The sequence below is a fragment of the Lithobates pipiens genome, unplaced genomic scaffold (genome assembly GCF_037356315.1).
Source record: "Lithobates pipiens isolate NorthernLeopardFrog02 unplaced genomic scaffold, aLitPip1_a1.2 Scaffold_23, whole genome shotgun sequence".
Taxonomy (NCBI): Eukaryota; Metazoa; Chordata; class Amphibia; order Anura; family Ranidae; genus Lithobates; species Lithobates pipiens.
This window is the reverse complement of record NW_027507785.1, coordinates 231106515-231122258: the sequence shown is the minus strand read 5'-3', so window position 1 is coordinate 231122258 and position 15744 is coordinate 231106515. Positions and strand designations below refer to the sequence as shown.

At 42.0% G+C, this 15744-nt stretch overlaps 1 protein-coding gene across 2 annotated transcripts in view; it reads right to left on the bottom strand.

Moving 5' to 3' along the window:
* EVI5 (ecotropic viral integration site 5) overlaps positions 1–15744 on the bottom strand; it is a 212970-nt gene that overhangs the window by 107318 nt on the left and 89908 nt on the right. For both annotated transcript variants that reach the window (XM_077452914.1, XM_077452915.1), the window contains one exon: positions 8925–9071. In XM_077452914.1, the coding sequence (XP_077309040.1) occupies positions 8925–9071 (147 nt within the window). The remainder of the gene's footprint in view (positions 1–8924; positions 9072–15744) is intronic.

Genomic DNA, 15744 nt, shown 5'->3' with positions numbered 1-15744 from the left:
GTGGTGCCATGGCTAAACCGAATGGTAGGGCCACAACAAAAGATAATTTTATATTTCAAAACGCAGAAATTTCTGGTGAACGGTAAAATTTGGCACATGGAGATATGCATTTTTGATATCGAATAAAACCAAAAAACTCCCCTCCTTGCAGGATGGACACAACCGATCGGATGTTTAAGTGCCGATTCAGATCTTCGAGATCTAGAATGGGTCTTACATTTCTGTTTGGTTCTGGAACCTTAAAAGGTTTGAGCCAAACCGCCTGTTCCACTAAGGGAACCTCCGATATCACCGAGTGGGATAACAGCTGATCCAGAGGCCAGAAAGAGACTTATTTTTCTCTGGATCCTTGGGAACATTTTCCCATAGAAAATACGAGGAGACAAACTCTCGGAACTCTAGCCGTAACCCGGAGAAACAAAAATTCCAGAAATCCATCTGTTTTGACATTGTTCCTGCCAGGTCTTGAGAATCGCAGGACCTTTCCCCTCATCCGAACAAGTGGGGGTGCCCCTTCATGAGAAGGCTTTAGCATTCTGCTTTGTGGGCTCTCTTCTGACCCTGGTGCTGCCCTTGGGGACCTTCCCTTGAACCTGACGGTTAAGGCCGTCGAGACTGCCTAGAGGCAGATGCCTCTGGCATAGGAGATCCAAGAAATAGTAATAAGATGGTGCAAGAATCAATCACCGTAAGAACTGGGGGGGGGGGGGGGGGAAATCGAGGGAAATAAAATATATAAAAATAAAAACAAAAAGATCTCTAGTGATCTTTTCAGCAATCCACCATCTTCGCTCCTCCGTACAGAAGTGACTGATTCATTTCCCCTCCACTATATTGATACGCCTACTATGTAATTTCCTGAGTAGCCAATTGGCTGTGTGTTTTTATCATATTAAATGGTACTTCTCATATACTGCACTTAGGTTCGGCGCACTTCTTGTCCTTTCTGGCATAGGAGAGGCAGCACGATAAAAAAGGAGAAATGTTTGAACCTCTTCTTTACTGGTAAAAGAGAGCTTTCCCGTACCCCAAGGGGAAACAAACTGTCTAAGAGCTTTTTACACGGTGCTTCTGCTGATCAATATTTCAGCCACAGAACTCTGCGAGAATGCACTAGTCCAAGCATAAGGCTTAAATGATAGTCTTTCATAGCATCTACTGTGAGACAGATACACCAGCCCATTGCCGGGCCTGCTGATCAGGCAGAATTTCAGGTATCTCCACAAGCTGTTCCTTAATGGACTGAGATACACCAATTGCAGCAAAAATCGCCTGCGCTACTGAACTTGCAAAAGACATTGTCTTTAAAAAGAAGTTCCAACTTTTAATTTGTTGGATCCTTCAACATCAGTGCATTATCCACTGGACATGTGAGACTCTGCTCACTGAGGTGATTGCAGCATCAATTGCAGGACCCCCCATTTTCTTCATAGAAATCCCCTTTCATAGATAAAGTGTGGAGAATTACTTGGGAGGATATTGTTTACCCGTATGTTCCCATTCAGAATACATAAGCTTTTTTAGCCATGCATGAATAGAAAAAAACATCCCCAGATGGGGGAGGTTCTAATGAACCCAATTAGAGGTAGGTACCTCAAGAGCCTGTGTTGCAGGCAGCAAAAAAAGGTTGAGTAAGGGAGTTCACAAGCAACCTGTCTTGTGATGCTACTCCTTCCATATTAGGATCCTTTGACGAGTATAAATAAGTATCTTCCAAATATTTAGGAAGATCGACCTGATCCCCAGCCTCCTGCACCTCAACAAGAGGGTCCTGAGGACTAGATGGGAATCTGCTATGTTTTGTCCCACTATGAAGAAACATCGTAGCATTAATCTTCTTTCCAATTTACAAATGGTAATAGTGAAAAACCTTTTGCATGTTATATACAGGGACTGAAGTGTTTTATGCAACAGTTTTCCCTGACGGCTCAATCTGACTAGCCGTATCCCTCTCAGAGGAGAATGACATTCTTTTGGAAATGGATTCAGTTTATAGTGAAAAAAACATTGACCCTTGTTAGAGAAGTTCCTGGTCCCATTACCATTCATAGCCTGAAGCATAAAGCAGAGGCACTATGCAAAAGAATGTACATTGCTAGGCTATAGCTCAGCACCCTTAGCTGCTATTAATCCTAGCCTGGAAAGTATAATGTGTCAAAGGGAAAAAGCCTGTGTTCACTAACCTGAACAAGCCATCCTCCTGCTCTGTCCCTCCACAGCCAGCAGCAGCTTTCCCATACACAGTGCTAAAATCGGCGTCTGAGGCCCCCTCCCCTTTCCTTCCAAAAGGAAAGTGCTTTCCTGTGTGAGTGGCGTCCTGTGGAAATGGAGGAGGGGGTTAAATCCTCCACTGAGCAGTCGCGGCCTGTCTTTTTTTTAAAGGAAACTAGTTAGGCATCTTATCCCCCGAAGGGGAAAAAACTATTTTGGGGGCAGAGGAAGAGAAGCAGACCCCCCCTTCTTACCAAAGGTTCTGTTGCGGCTGGAGGAGAGGAGATTGAAGGCTTGTGTGTGGTTTCAAGCATCAGGACGGTGAGTGCTCAATGCAGCCCCCAGTGGTGACACATAGGCATGACAACCTTATACATAGAAGGAGAAATTCCTGAGAAAATCTCCCTTACCTTACCCTCGCAGCAGGGTTTTATCAGAGATGAAGACCCAATCTTCACCCTTCCCGGTGGGCTCCGAGACCTTTTAGGAAACCCTCAGGAAAAGAGAACCTCGGGTTACCCACAACCCTGGACTTGCGACCGCGCTCTGCTAGTAAAAACTTTATGGCCTTACTACCAAAAAGGTACTGGATCCCAGGGCCCAACTCTCAAAAGAGAAGCGTTCGCAAGCAAAACCCTGCTTCTTCGGACACAAGGCTCGGGTACTATTCATTTAGCCCGTGAAAAAAACATCAGAACGGATCCGGTCAGCATGGCTAGCCCCAGCAAGGATTGCTTCCAGTGGAGCTCAGCACAGCACGTCTTTACTCGTGATGAACACCTTAGACACTGGCGGAAAAAAACTGAGGATGCCCAGTAGTGGGAGGGGTTATATAGGGATTACACGTCTTGCCTTAGGGGCGTGCCAGTGTCCATCACCTATCAGTGGTCCATATAACCCACATAGTAACTACTATGGCTCTGTGTCCCCCGATGTAAGAAAATAAATTGGCCTGGTTAGGAAGGGGGTACATGTTCCCAGCAGGCAAGTGGTTAAAGAATAACCGTTTTGTCACATTTTAGTTGCAGAATAAATGTCATCCAGTGACATAAAACACTCAGACTATATGGCCAATATCAGCTGGTCACATAAGCTTTTCTAAAAGTATAAACAGATCTTATCAAATCTGGAAATGACTCAGTCGGTAGAAAGAAGAAATCAACAAGATGCAGAACACTTAAGAAAAAAAAGGCATCTTTAGAACATGCAAGAACTTTAATGTGCAGCTTAAACTAGAACTTCTATTTTTTTTTTGCAACTGCAGTTATCAGCAGAGTCTATTCAGTATGACTGTAAAATTTTCCACCTCAAAGATAAGTGATGTCTTGTTACAGTCAACTAAATTAACACCCAGCAATGAATCATATCTGCCTTTCCACTTTCATAGTTTTGCTTTCATTATTTCTAGCTTACCAATGTTGACAAAAGATCTTGGTTTGACTCTACAACCCAAAAAGAATTTCAATACCGATTCCTGACCTTGGCAAGACAATGAAACTTAACCATACATCAAAAGAACTGCGCTATCAAGAAAGATCATGCAGATTTCATATCATAGAGTTGATACTTTCGTTAGCTTATCAAGTTAATTGTATTTCTGAGACAAGGAAAAAAAGTTGCATTTCTAGTCAATTACTCATGGTATCAGCAATATAATTTCCTAAGTGAAATTAAGTGCAAGGCAAGGTCATAGTGTTGCAGATAGGCAGAGAAAGCAAAAAAACTCTTTACCTCTTTACAACTTTAGCTACCGCTGATGAAAAACAACCAGTCGGAAAAAAAAAGGGAAGGAGTTTGGCAAACGCCAACACATAAGCAGAAAGCTGCATTATATGGGAGATCTTAAAAGTGCAGATTTATATTTTACATTGCCGCCCCAAAATATTGTGTGCTATAAATACAAGTGTTATGAGTGCATAGCCACCGTGGCTTTCTAGACGTTCAAAATATTGCTAGTTTGTCGTCAGACCACCTGCTGAAAACGGTCACCATATACTTCACAATATGACCACAAAAGGGAGATTGTTTAATCAGACTAACGTGTGTGGAAGCTTAATACAAATACGGCAAAGAAGCATCTCTCCTGACAAGGGGGATTTGCCCTGATAATCAGTGCAGTGATTAGTGGAGCCCCATCAGCGATGCCCACTAGTGATGCCAATCCGTTCCCTTCCAGCCCCACCCTAAAAAAAAAAAAGTAAAATTACTTGGGTACAGCATTGCATGACCGCGCAAATGTCAAAGTGTGACAGTGCTGAAAAGTTGCCTGGGCCGGAAGAGGGTGAAAGTTTCTAGTATTGAAGTAGTTAAAGCATAAAACTTTAGGTTTATTACAATTTTAAAAATAGTTTTTTTTCTTTTCCTCTCCTTATGTTCTGTTTGACATCACTACCCCATTACGTTTGCTAGCCGACTAGACATGTGTCTCTGTCTACTAATGCCATGTGATCCCAGTGTATGTCAGTTTGAGATACCCCACAGTTTTGAGGAGGCCATCTATCTCACACCTTGCCTTTGCCGATCTTGCTGGACTGGTTTCTATTACTTTTCTACTGGGTTTGATACATAACCGGTTTGTGTTATTTGCTCATGGAGAGTGCATGAGTGCACCATTTCTCAATCTGGCTCTTGTAGAATACTATAAGCACACAAACATTGATATATGCTCTAATATAGGTTTTGTTTTATAGATCACATTTACAAGAATTGCTAAACTTTCCCTGAGGAAGGAGTTTTAAGGACTCTGAAATGCGTCGGCTCGATTTATGCAAAAAATATATCTATATGACAGTCTGTCTGTCTATATTTTGGTACTATGTATTAACCCATCTTTGCCATGAATGTATATTTAAGTTGCACAAGAAAACTTTTTAGATACATTTTTTGATACTTAATATTGGACTTTACAAAAATGTCATGTTTGTACACTTTTTGAGCCTATAAAGTCCCATTTCTAGTAGGGGGTATTTTTGGTCTTCTACAATTACAAGGGATGTGGCTGTAATAAGCAGATCAATTAACCTTTTTTCCCCATTTATGTATTCTTTCCTAAATGCACATAATAGAACTGGATTCTAATATGTATAGGTAAAGTTGATCCAGGGAATATTGCCTCTTGGTGGAGCAATAAGGATTTTTTCCCCTGTTGGAGCAAATTGGATCATGCTTTGTTTTTTTTCTCTTTCCTCTGGATCAACTGTGGGTATAGCAGATGACCTGGTGTCTTTTCAAACAGACTATGTAAATATGCATTGGGATATCAGAGAGAGAAAGTGTGACTTTTGCTGCCACGGATTTGTGGGTTAACATTTGCTGGGTGTAGTTAGACAGGGTGGTAGGAAAACAAAAGCATATTAATGTGTGTGTTATAGGTGTGTGAAAAGCATGTTTGCACTACACAATCATGGCATGCTGTAGAAGACTTAGCAGATGATCACAGGGATTGGGGAGAAAGATTGAGTAGAGAGGGAGAGGGTACACATATATTTTATAATATATTATATACACGCACTGCTTTTTTTTTCAGCCGGAACTAGCCCAATCCTCTCCAACTTGATGCTAAGGCTAGAAGGCAGTAGAGAAAGTTTTTGAACTACTCACTTCCTCTACTGGCTTCTGTGAGCTATTGTCAGGCACCCAGGCCATGTGCAGGTAAGGCATATGTTGGTGGATGCCCCCAGTCCCAACCCCGCAAAAGCTGTTCCTGTCCCCACCCCCACCTGTCCGACATGTGTAGCCGAGTGAAGCGTTCCAGCTCGCCACTCTTCAGCTCTGTGCTCTTGGCTCTGTGGCAAGTTACGATACGCCGCACATATAGCACACATTTGCCAGCTGCTCCCCTGTGAGGCTCTTTTGAAAAGGTGAGAGAGGGCAGTGGAGGAAAGGGGGGGGGGGTGTTTGCAGAGAACAGATGGGGTAGTGGGGAGATTTGTAAAAAGGTAAGAGCTGTGAGAACGGGAAGGAGTGGGGGGGGGGGTGCTAAAAGAGATGAGAGCTGTGGAAAAATGAGGAGGTGAATTTGTGAAGTTGGGGGGGATTTTTGAAGAGACGAGAGCTGTAAAGGGGGGATTTAACTGTTGACAGGGCATACAAAGGATAGTTGTGGGGGTGCCAAGGTGATCGTGGACAAGGAGAAGAAGAAGAAGAAGAGGCAAGCTGTGGACAAGGAGAAGAAGAAGAAGAAGAGGCAAGCTGTGGACAAGGAGAAGGAGAAGAAGAAGAAGAAGAGGCAAGCTGTGGACAAGGAGAAGAAGAAGAAGAAGAAGAAGAGGCAAGCTGTGGACAAGGAGAAGAAGAAGAAGAAGAAGAAGAGGCAAGCTGTGGACAAGGAGAAGAAGAAGAAGAAGAAGAGGCAAGCTGTGGACAAGGAGAAGAAGAAGAAGAAGAGGCAAGCTGTGGACAAGGAGAAGAAGAAGAAGAAGAGGCAAGCTGTGGACAAGGAGAAGAAGAAGAAGAGGCAAGCTGTGGACAAGGAGAAGAAGAAGAAGAGGCAAGCTGTGGAAAAGGAGAAGAAGAAGAAGAGGCAAGCTGTGGACAAGGAGAAGAAGAAGAAGAGGCAAGCTGTGGACAAGGAGAAGAAGAAGAAGAGGCAAGCTGTGGACAAGGAGAAGAAGAAGAAGAGGCAAGCTGTGGACAAGGAGAAGAAGAAGAAGAGGCAAGCTGTGGACAAGGAGAAGAAGAGGAGGCAAGCTGTGGACAAGGAGAAGAGGAGGCAAGCTGTGGACAAGGAGAAGAGGAGGCAAGCTGTGGACAAGGAGAAGAGGAGGCAAGCTGTGGACAAGGAGAAGAGGAGGCAAGCTGTGGACAAGGAGAAGAAGAGGCAAGCTGTGGACAAGGAGAAGAAGAGGCAAGCTGTGGACAAGGAGAAGAAGAGGCAAGCTGTGGACAAGGAGAAGAAGAGGCAAGCTGTGGACAAAGGAGAAGAAGAGGCGAGCTGCGGACAAGGGGAAAAGGAGGCGAGATGTGAATGAGGGTTGTGTAGAGGTGAGCTGTGGACAGGGGTACAGAGGTGAGCTGTGAATGGGAGGCACAGAGGTGTGGAATAGATGGTTACCTTGGGAAAGAATATGTAAATATCACTTGTGCCGATTTGTTTCTGTGCCTTGTGTGAAACACACACCTCAGCACTGCACAGTATGCACTCCAGAGCCCTCTATGTTATTCGCTCTTGAGTGCGGTACTTTGTGCTGATTTACGTCTCTCCTTGGGGAACAGCGTGGATGGGGGCAGGAAGTTGGCTGGGGAAGGAGAGTTCCTGCACCTATTCTCTGAGTATGTTAATCTCTATCTATCTATCTATCCACACACACACACAGCCTATTGCGCCAGCTCTTGATGTAAATTTGTGAGCTGAAAACAAAAATAAAAACTTGGATGGTGCTGCTGCATAGTACTTTTTTTGCCTAGTTCATAGTTCTACTTAAAATACTGTGTGTCTATGTTCATTTTGCCCTTCCTCCAAAAATAATCTTACTCCCCTCTGAGACCTTACTGAAAATCTCAGCATGCAAATTCAAATTTTTATTAGTCACATGCAACTTTCACGGTCCCTGCTTGACATCCTTTCATGCACACAGTGAAAGTTAGGGAGGGGGTCTCTAGTTAACTTCTCTTAAAAGTTACACAAGACAAACAATACATAACCCATCAACTCCTAAGCCAGCCATTGATTTCTTTCCTGCAAACAGTTTGCAGGAAAGAAAATCGCGTGATTACCTTTTCAACATTCAGTGTTAATGGGAAATTTCTCCCAATGGGTTATTGTGTTCTGGGGAATGGGAAAACATCCCTGCCGGGAGAACACACAGTGATTGTTGCTGGCAATAATCATATGAAAAAAATCTGAGAGGCTGGTTATAGCAAAGTTGATCGATCAACGTTAGTACAATCAACTCTCCCACACATGGTTCGAATCTCAGCTTGTCCATGCTGAACTGTCAGTGATTTCGACCTGCAGTTTGATCGCATAATTTGTATTAAAAATATCTTTGCCATTCTGAAGCTTCCCTCCAACCACAAAATGAATATTTTATATATACTAAGGAAAACTCCCTCCACTCAGTCTGGCTGCAATCATTTTAACTGAAGCTGCTGCCTGTTATCTTCCTGGATTTACACCTCCAGTTCTGCAGCTCCCAATGGCCCTCTTATGACTCATCCTTCCTCCCCACCTGACAAACTCTTGAGAAAGAGCTGTGCATGTCATAAGTCTAGGCATTGGCCATCTGACACTGGCCATCAGCGATGTTTAGAGTATAACTAAAGACAAAACTTTTTGCAATGATTTGGATAGTGGTTAAGTGTTAAAACCTTGGCCAGGTTTTTATTTCTATGTCACCATAAGGCCTAGTTTATATTAGCTTTCCTCTTTGAAGAGCAATGCACACTCTGATTACTCTTCAGAAAGCATTTGACAGGCGATGAGGCGTATGCAAAAACACAGATGAAGAACGAGGAGAAGCAAAACGTAGATCCGCACTAATTTCTTTGCGCACACATCTTTACTCTGAATGTTCATTAGCGCTTTATGTATAATCAGAATAGATCAGATAACATGGAGGTGTCTGACTCAAAAGAAGAGAGGAAAAAAAAATAAAAAAATAAAATAAAGTCTGGTTTAAATTGATACACATAGTAAACTTGCATGTATGCATCATATTATGGAGCTCCTGGATCCAGAAATACCACAATCATAAACCGGACAATCATTTTACCTTGCACTCAATCTCTGCTTGCTTGCGTTTTGCATCAGTCAGCTGAGCTTGCAGAGTCTTGTTTTGTGTGGACAGATATTGCACCTTCGCTTGTAAGCTTTTGACCTCTTGCTCTGCTCTTCTCAGGTGGTTGCTGTTTATCTGGTTCTGTTGTGAAGGGAAAAAAAACAAACAAACAAACGAGAGACAAAAGCGATAAGGTGTAAAAAATCTGAAAGAAGAATTAAACACAGACAACCAAGTAAAAATAACAGTTTTGCAGTACAGTGGCGTTAATGATTAGTTTGCCCACATATTAAAATGATCCTGGTACACTGAGCTACAGAATACTTTAATCCCAAAGGAAAATTGCTACAACACAGACAGACTTAAAGACAACACAAGATCACAACAATAGACTCAACAAGATTCAAAAACACAACAAAATTACCAACTACAGCCATTAACACCACATAAAATTAAAACTACACTATAAATAAAACATCCGTACAATTAAAATACAACATAGAACAATAAATAACAGATTCACATAACAAGCCAACTACCAAAATACAAATACACCGCCCAAGATAATAACCAACACAATACCAACACACTTTAAAAACACAAAATCCTGATCACAAACAACCAGAATGGAGATGGGAATGGTATTTGTAGGGAAACTCCTGCAAATATGAATAGGTTTTTGTTTGTTTTTTTCTAAACACATGTACATTTCACCTATACTTCCAATTCTTCACCCAGTGAATCCTGCAAACAGTCATAAGTACTCACTGTAAGGCAACTTATTTTTTCTATCAAGCATGGAATCCTGACTTATCCTATTTCCATTGCTTAACTTTCATTGCTGGACAAACTTTTATATTATAGGCCTCATGCATACTGGGTTTAAATCGTGCTGCTTTATCTTTTTTGCCAGGAGTAACCAGAGATGAAAAGCAAACGCCCTGTGCACCCAAGGCCTTACACGTGTGCCCTGAAATACGGAGTTGGTACATGAACTTGTTACCGATTACCCACTTGCCCCATATCAGATTTACCGTACTGCTACGGGGTGGCCACGCTGCGCAGGATCAAACACACACACTATTACTATATATGCGCACTTTCAGGTATTGGGTGCAAGTGCGTGTCACCGTCGGCTCGCTCCTGCTGTGATTTTACATAGTGGGGAGCTGTTCAGAGTGTCCTGAGGACCCAATGTTCGCTTGCACCTGCTGATCATTGGGTACACTGACAGAATGGCAGTCTGCCTATATAAACAAGGCCGATTGCCTGTGTCAGTACAAAAGACATGGATCCTGTGTTCCTGTAAAGCAGAAACTGATCCATGCCTTCCACTAGTAAAAATCTCCCCCACCACACTGAAACATTAGCTAGGCACACCGTTAACCCTTTGACCGCCTCTGTTAACCTCTTCCCAGCCAGTGTCAGAGAGTTTATTTTCCAAAAATATGTAGCAGAATACATACTGGCCTGAATTGATGGATATTAGATTTTTTTTTCTTACTTTTTTTACTGGATGAGTTTTTGAACAGAAACTAAAAAATATTGTCGGCTGTTCTTTGTTTATAGCGCAAAAAATAAAAAACAGGAGGTTATCAAATACCACCAAAAGAAAGCTCATCCAGTGTGTGTGCGTGTACATACATTTTATTTGGGTACAGTGTTATGCAATTGTCAGTTAAAGTAATGCAGTGACCTATCGCAACAAATGGCCTGGTCAGAAAGGGGGGTAAATCTTCCGGAGATGTCAAGCGGTTACACATCTCTCAGTTGAGTTCTGATCACTGTATATGTACTGATCAGCCCACATTTCAAAATTCTACCTTGCACAAAAAAGCACAGAAGGCAATGCTTGAGAGAATAAAAGCCCTGGAGATGTCTCCAGGAACGGGGCACGCTATACCACATCTACTGGAGTTGCCCATCCATCCAGCCCTATTGGCGTGTGGTCCAGAATCTGCTCCACTGGCTGTTTGAGGTAAATATCCCTCCCCCCCCCCCCCAGTTCTTTTTACTGGGCCTCCCCTCCCCCTATACTCTCCAGACTAGCCAAAAAGCTGGCCACACAAATATTAATGGCAGCTAGATGTTTAGTAGCCCTCCATTGGAAACAAAACCCCCCATCTGATGATTACACCAGAATCAAGGACATGGAGGTTAGAGAGTCCATGTCGGCTAGACTAATGGATCGAGTGGACAGATATACAGCGACATGGGAGACAATGCACCAACGAATGGATCCCCCACGAGTCCATAAGACCCCTTCCCCTCGTCCCTGCACACTGTTAGCACTTGGAGTCCAGGAGCGACATGCCCTAATGATTGGGACTCTTATACCCTTTTCTTTCCCCCGCCCCCCCTTTTTTTCCCCTTTCTTTCTCCTCTCTGGAAAAACGGACAAAGCAATTCTAATTTACGAGATCTGCTGTTAATTTTTCTGACAGAAGGGCTTGTATTGTGATCGTCCGTGTTCGGTCTTGCTTTATAGAGGAGTGCCTTGATTAATTGTACCTGTGGACTTTATGTTAATCCTGTTATATGTAGACCACAATGCCTTCTTCAGAGCCGTTTGTTGCTACTATTGCCTTTTCATTTTTTTTTTTCTTCCTACAACTTTGTTTTAAACAATTGTATTGTACGCATTGAAACCTAATAAAAATTGTCAATTATGAAAAAAAAAAAAAAAAAAAAAGGAGACTAAAATCTTCCTACTGACTCAAAATATAGATAGTTCCATTTATACAATGAATAGAGGAGAAAAGAAGCATCAAGCAAGGTTATAGCATGCTAACCCAGTGCCATAAGCTTCGTAACAGCTGTTATCCACCATGGAGTCACTAATGTATGTCGGTATTTATATTCACCATTTTCATATTTGTATAGCTTTAAACAACCCTCAAAATAGTAAACTGCCAGCAAGTTAATTGGAGTTTGGATGTGAAATGTAACTGACAGGACTAATACAGCATATACACAAGCATCTACTTCTGGGGACAATTGGAAATAGTCAATAGAACACTGCCACCCAGTGGTTGGATTAGAGAATACAGTCTGAAAATGGAGATATCAAGAAAATAGGGAACAAAATAAGGTTTCATATAAGGCTACAACAACATGTATAAAAGCTTTGCCTATAACCCTAGCCTTATTTGGCTAGTGTGGTAACAAAAGTTGCATATACATTTTGGCAACGTTCTTTGTTAAAGTAACAAAACAAGTAATGCCAAATTGCAAAGTAGCAGTGACATCATCACTTTGATTCAAATGGCTTCTGCAGAAAGCAGAGATGTGAGAGGGGGTCAGCAGAATCCCACCCACTACAGGCTGCATTCAGATAAACTACAGGAGGGGGGGGGGAAGGAGACCAGTCACCATCTCCACAAGGAGAGATCAGCAGTAAGTGGTCTTTTTTTATAGGAAACTCCTACACTGAGGCCAAGTTACATGCTAGATTACTGCACAGATCAGGAAATAAAAATAAAAAACAAACCATGATTTATGAATACACGCGACTCCTGTATTTAGACAATATTTGCCTATCTGGGAGTTTAGATTTAACATGTCCTGCAGGCTCCGAGGCTGAACCGACTCATTTCTACCTTCGTCTACATCAGCTTACACACTGGCCAGTTCATCAATACTGCTGCAGAACTGTTTGCTATATTGTTTAGCAAACATTTATGCTGCAGAAATTCAGATAACCACATAAGCAAACAGCTGCTTCCTGAAGTGATTGCTTTTACTTGTTTTTTTAGCATTTGCTTATCAGTGCAAAGGGCTGTACATATATTAATCTAGCTTCATGCACTTAGCTTCCCTTCATATATTTCTGTGTAAAAGATGAGGCAATGTAGTTTACTTCAGAGCAAGAACACAATATAAAGTGCAGCAAAGTGCAATCAGACTATGTCCAAATGATTCGAGAAAATCGTACAATGTAAAAACGTGAGGCGCTTTTTGATGCTTCAAGCAGAAAGAATTAAGACACTTACTAAGCAACAGGAAAAACTTGGTGAACATTGTCATGCAATACCAACATAATAGCTAAATTTACAGAAGCTGCTTTTCTAAAAGCACTGCAATGCACTGTGCCCCGATGGACTTTTCAGTTGGTCCCACAGGGTCAAAAGGCAAGTACAAGCCTACATTCATTCACATGGATAGCATGAGATTGGGAAACGAGGAACAGCCACAGCAAAAGACTAAACCAGATGTAGGTCACGATAAACAAAAAATGCACAAATCTCAGGCACGTGGTAGCTTAGAGGTTTGGGTAGCCGTACAGGGGGAAAAAAAAAATATGGAAAAAATGAATATATATATATATATATATATATATATATATATACATATATACACACACACACACACACACATTATATATACATACATACATACATATATACATACATACATACATACATACATACAGTGCCTTGCGAAAGTATTCGGCCCCCTTGAACTTTTCAACCTTTTGCCACATTTCAGGCTTCAAACATAAAGATATAAAATTTTAATTTTTTGTGAAGAATCACCAACAAGTGGGGACACAATTGTGAAGTGGAACGAAATCTATTGGATAATTTAAACTTTAGCAAATAAACTGAAAAGTGGTGTGTGCAAAATTATTCGGCCCCTTTTACTTTCAGTGCAGCAAACTCACTCCAGAAGTTCAGCAAGGATCTCTGAATGATCCAATGTTGTCCTAAATGACTGATGGCAACAAATGGAATCCACCTGTGTGTAATCAAGTCTCTGTATAAATGCACCTGCTCTGTGATAGTCTCAGGGTTCTGTTGAAAGCGCAGAGAGCATCATGAAGACCAAGGAACACACCAGGCAGGTCCGCAATACTGTTGTGGAGAAGTTTAAACCTGGATTTGGATACAAAAAGATTTCCCAAGCTTTAAACATGCCAAGGAGCACTGTGCAACTGATCATTTTCAAATGGAAGGAGTATCAGACAACTGCAAATCTACCAAGACCTGGTCGTCCCTCTAAACTTTCAGCTCAGACAAGGAGGAGAAGACTGATCAGAGATGCAGCCAAGAGGCCCATGATCACTCTGGATGAACTGCAGAGAACTACAGCTGAGGTGGGAGAGTCTGTCCATAGGACAACAATCAGTCGTACACTGCACAAATCTGGCCTTTATGGAAGAGTGGCAAGAAGAAAGCCATTTCTCAAAGATATCCATAAAAAGTCTCGTCTAAAGTTTGGCCCAAGCCCCCTGGGAGACACACTAAACATGTGGAAGAAGGTGCTCTGGTCAGATGAAACCAAAATAGAACTTTTTACCCACAATGCAAAACGATATGTTTGGCGTAAAAGCAACACAGCTCATCACCCTCAACACACCATCCCCATTGTCAAACATGGTGGTGGCAGCATCATGGTTTAGGCCTGCTTTTCTTCAGCAGGGACAGGGAAGATGGTTAAAATTGAGGGGAAGATGGATGCAGCCAAACACAGGACCATTCTGAATGAAAACTGTTGGAGTCGGCAAAAGACCTGAAACTGGGATGGAGATTTATCTTCCAACAAGACAATGATCCCAAACATACAGCAAAATCTACAAAGGAATGGTTCACAAATGTATCCAGGTGTTAGAATGGCCAAGTCAAAGACCAGACCTGAATCCAATCGAGAATCTGTGGAAAGAGCTGAAAACTGCTGTTCACAAATGCTCTCCATCCAACCTCACTGAGCTCGAGCTGTTTTGCAAGGAAGAATGGGCAAGAATTTCAGTCTCTCGATGTGCAAAACTGATAGACATATACCCCAAGCGACTTGCAGCTGTAATCGCAGCAAAAGGTGGCTCTACAAAGTATTAACGCAAGGGGGCCGAATAATTTTGAACGCCCCACTTTTCATTTTTTTTATTAGTTAAAAAAAGTTTCAAAAATCCAATAGATTTCGTTCCACTTCACAATTGTGTCCCACTTGTTGGTGAATCCTCACAAAAAATTTAAATTTTATATCTTTATGTTTGAAGCCTGAAATGTGGCAAAAGGTTGAAAAATTCAAGGGGGCCGAATACTTTCACAAGGCTATATATATATATATATATATATACACACACACACACATACAGTGGTGTGAAAAAGTGTTTGCCCCCTTCCTCATTTCCTGTTCCTTTGCATGTTTGTCACACTTTTCGGAACATCAAACCAATTTAAACAATAGTCAAGGACAACACAAGTTAACACAAAATGCAATTTGTAAATGAAGGTGTTTATTATTAAAGGTGAAAAAAAATCCAAACCATCATGGCCCTGTGTGAAAAAGCGATTGCCCCCTAAACCTAATAACTGGTTGGGCCACCCTTAGCAGCAACAACTGCAACCAAGCGTTTGCGATAACGTGCAATGAGGCTTTTACAGCGTCCTGGAGGAATTTTGGCCCACTCATCTTTGCAGAATTGTCCTAATTCAGTTACATTAGAGGGTTTTCGAGCATGAACAGCCTTTTTAAAGGTCATACCACAACATCTCAATAGGATTCAGGTCAGGACTTTGGCTAGGCCACTCCAAAGTCTTCATTTTGTTTTTCTTCAGCCATTCGGTGGTGGACTTGCTGGTGTGTTTAGGATCATTGTCCTGCTGCAGAACCCAAGTTCGTTTCAGCTTGAGTACACGAACAGATGGTCGGACATTCTCCTTCAGGATCTCTTGGTAGACAGCAGAATTCATAGTTCCTTTTATCACGGCAAGTCTTCCAGGTCCTGAAGCAGCAAAACAGCCCCAGACCACCACACTACCACCACCATATTTTACTGTTGGTATAATGTTCTTTTTATGAAATGCAGTGTTCC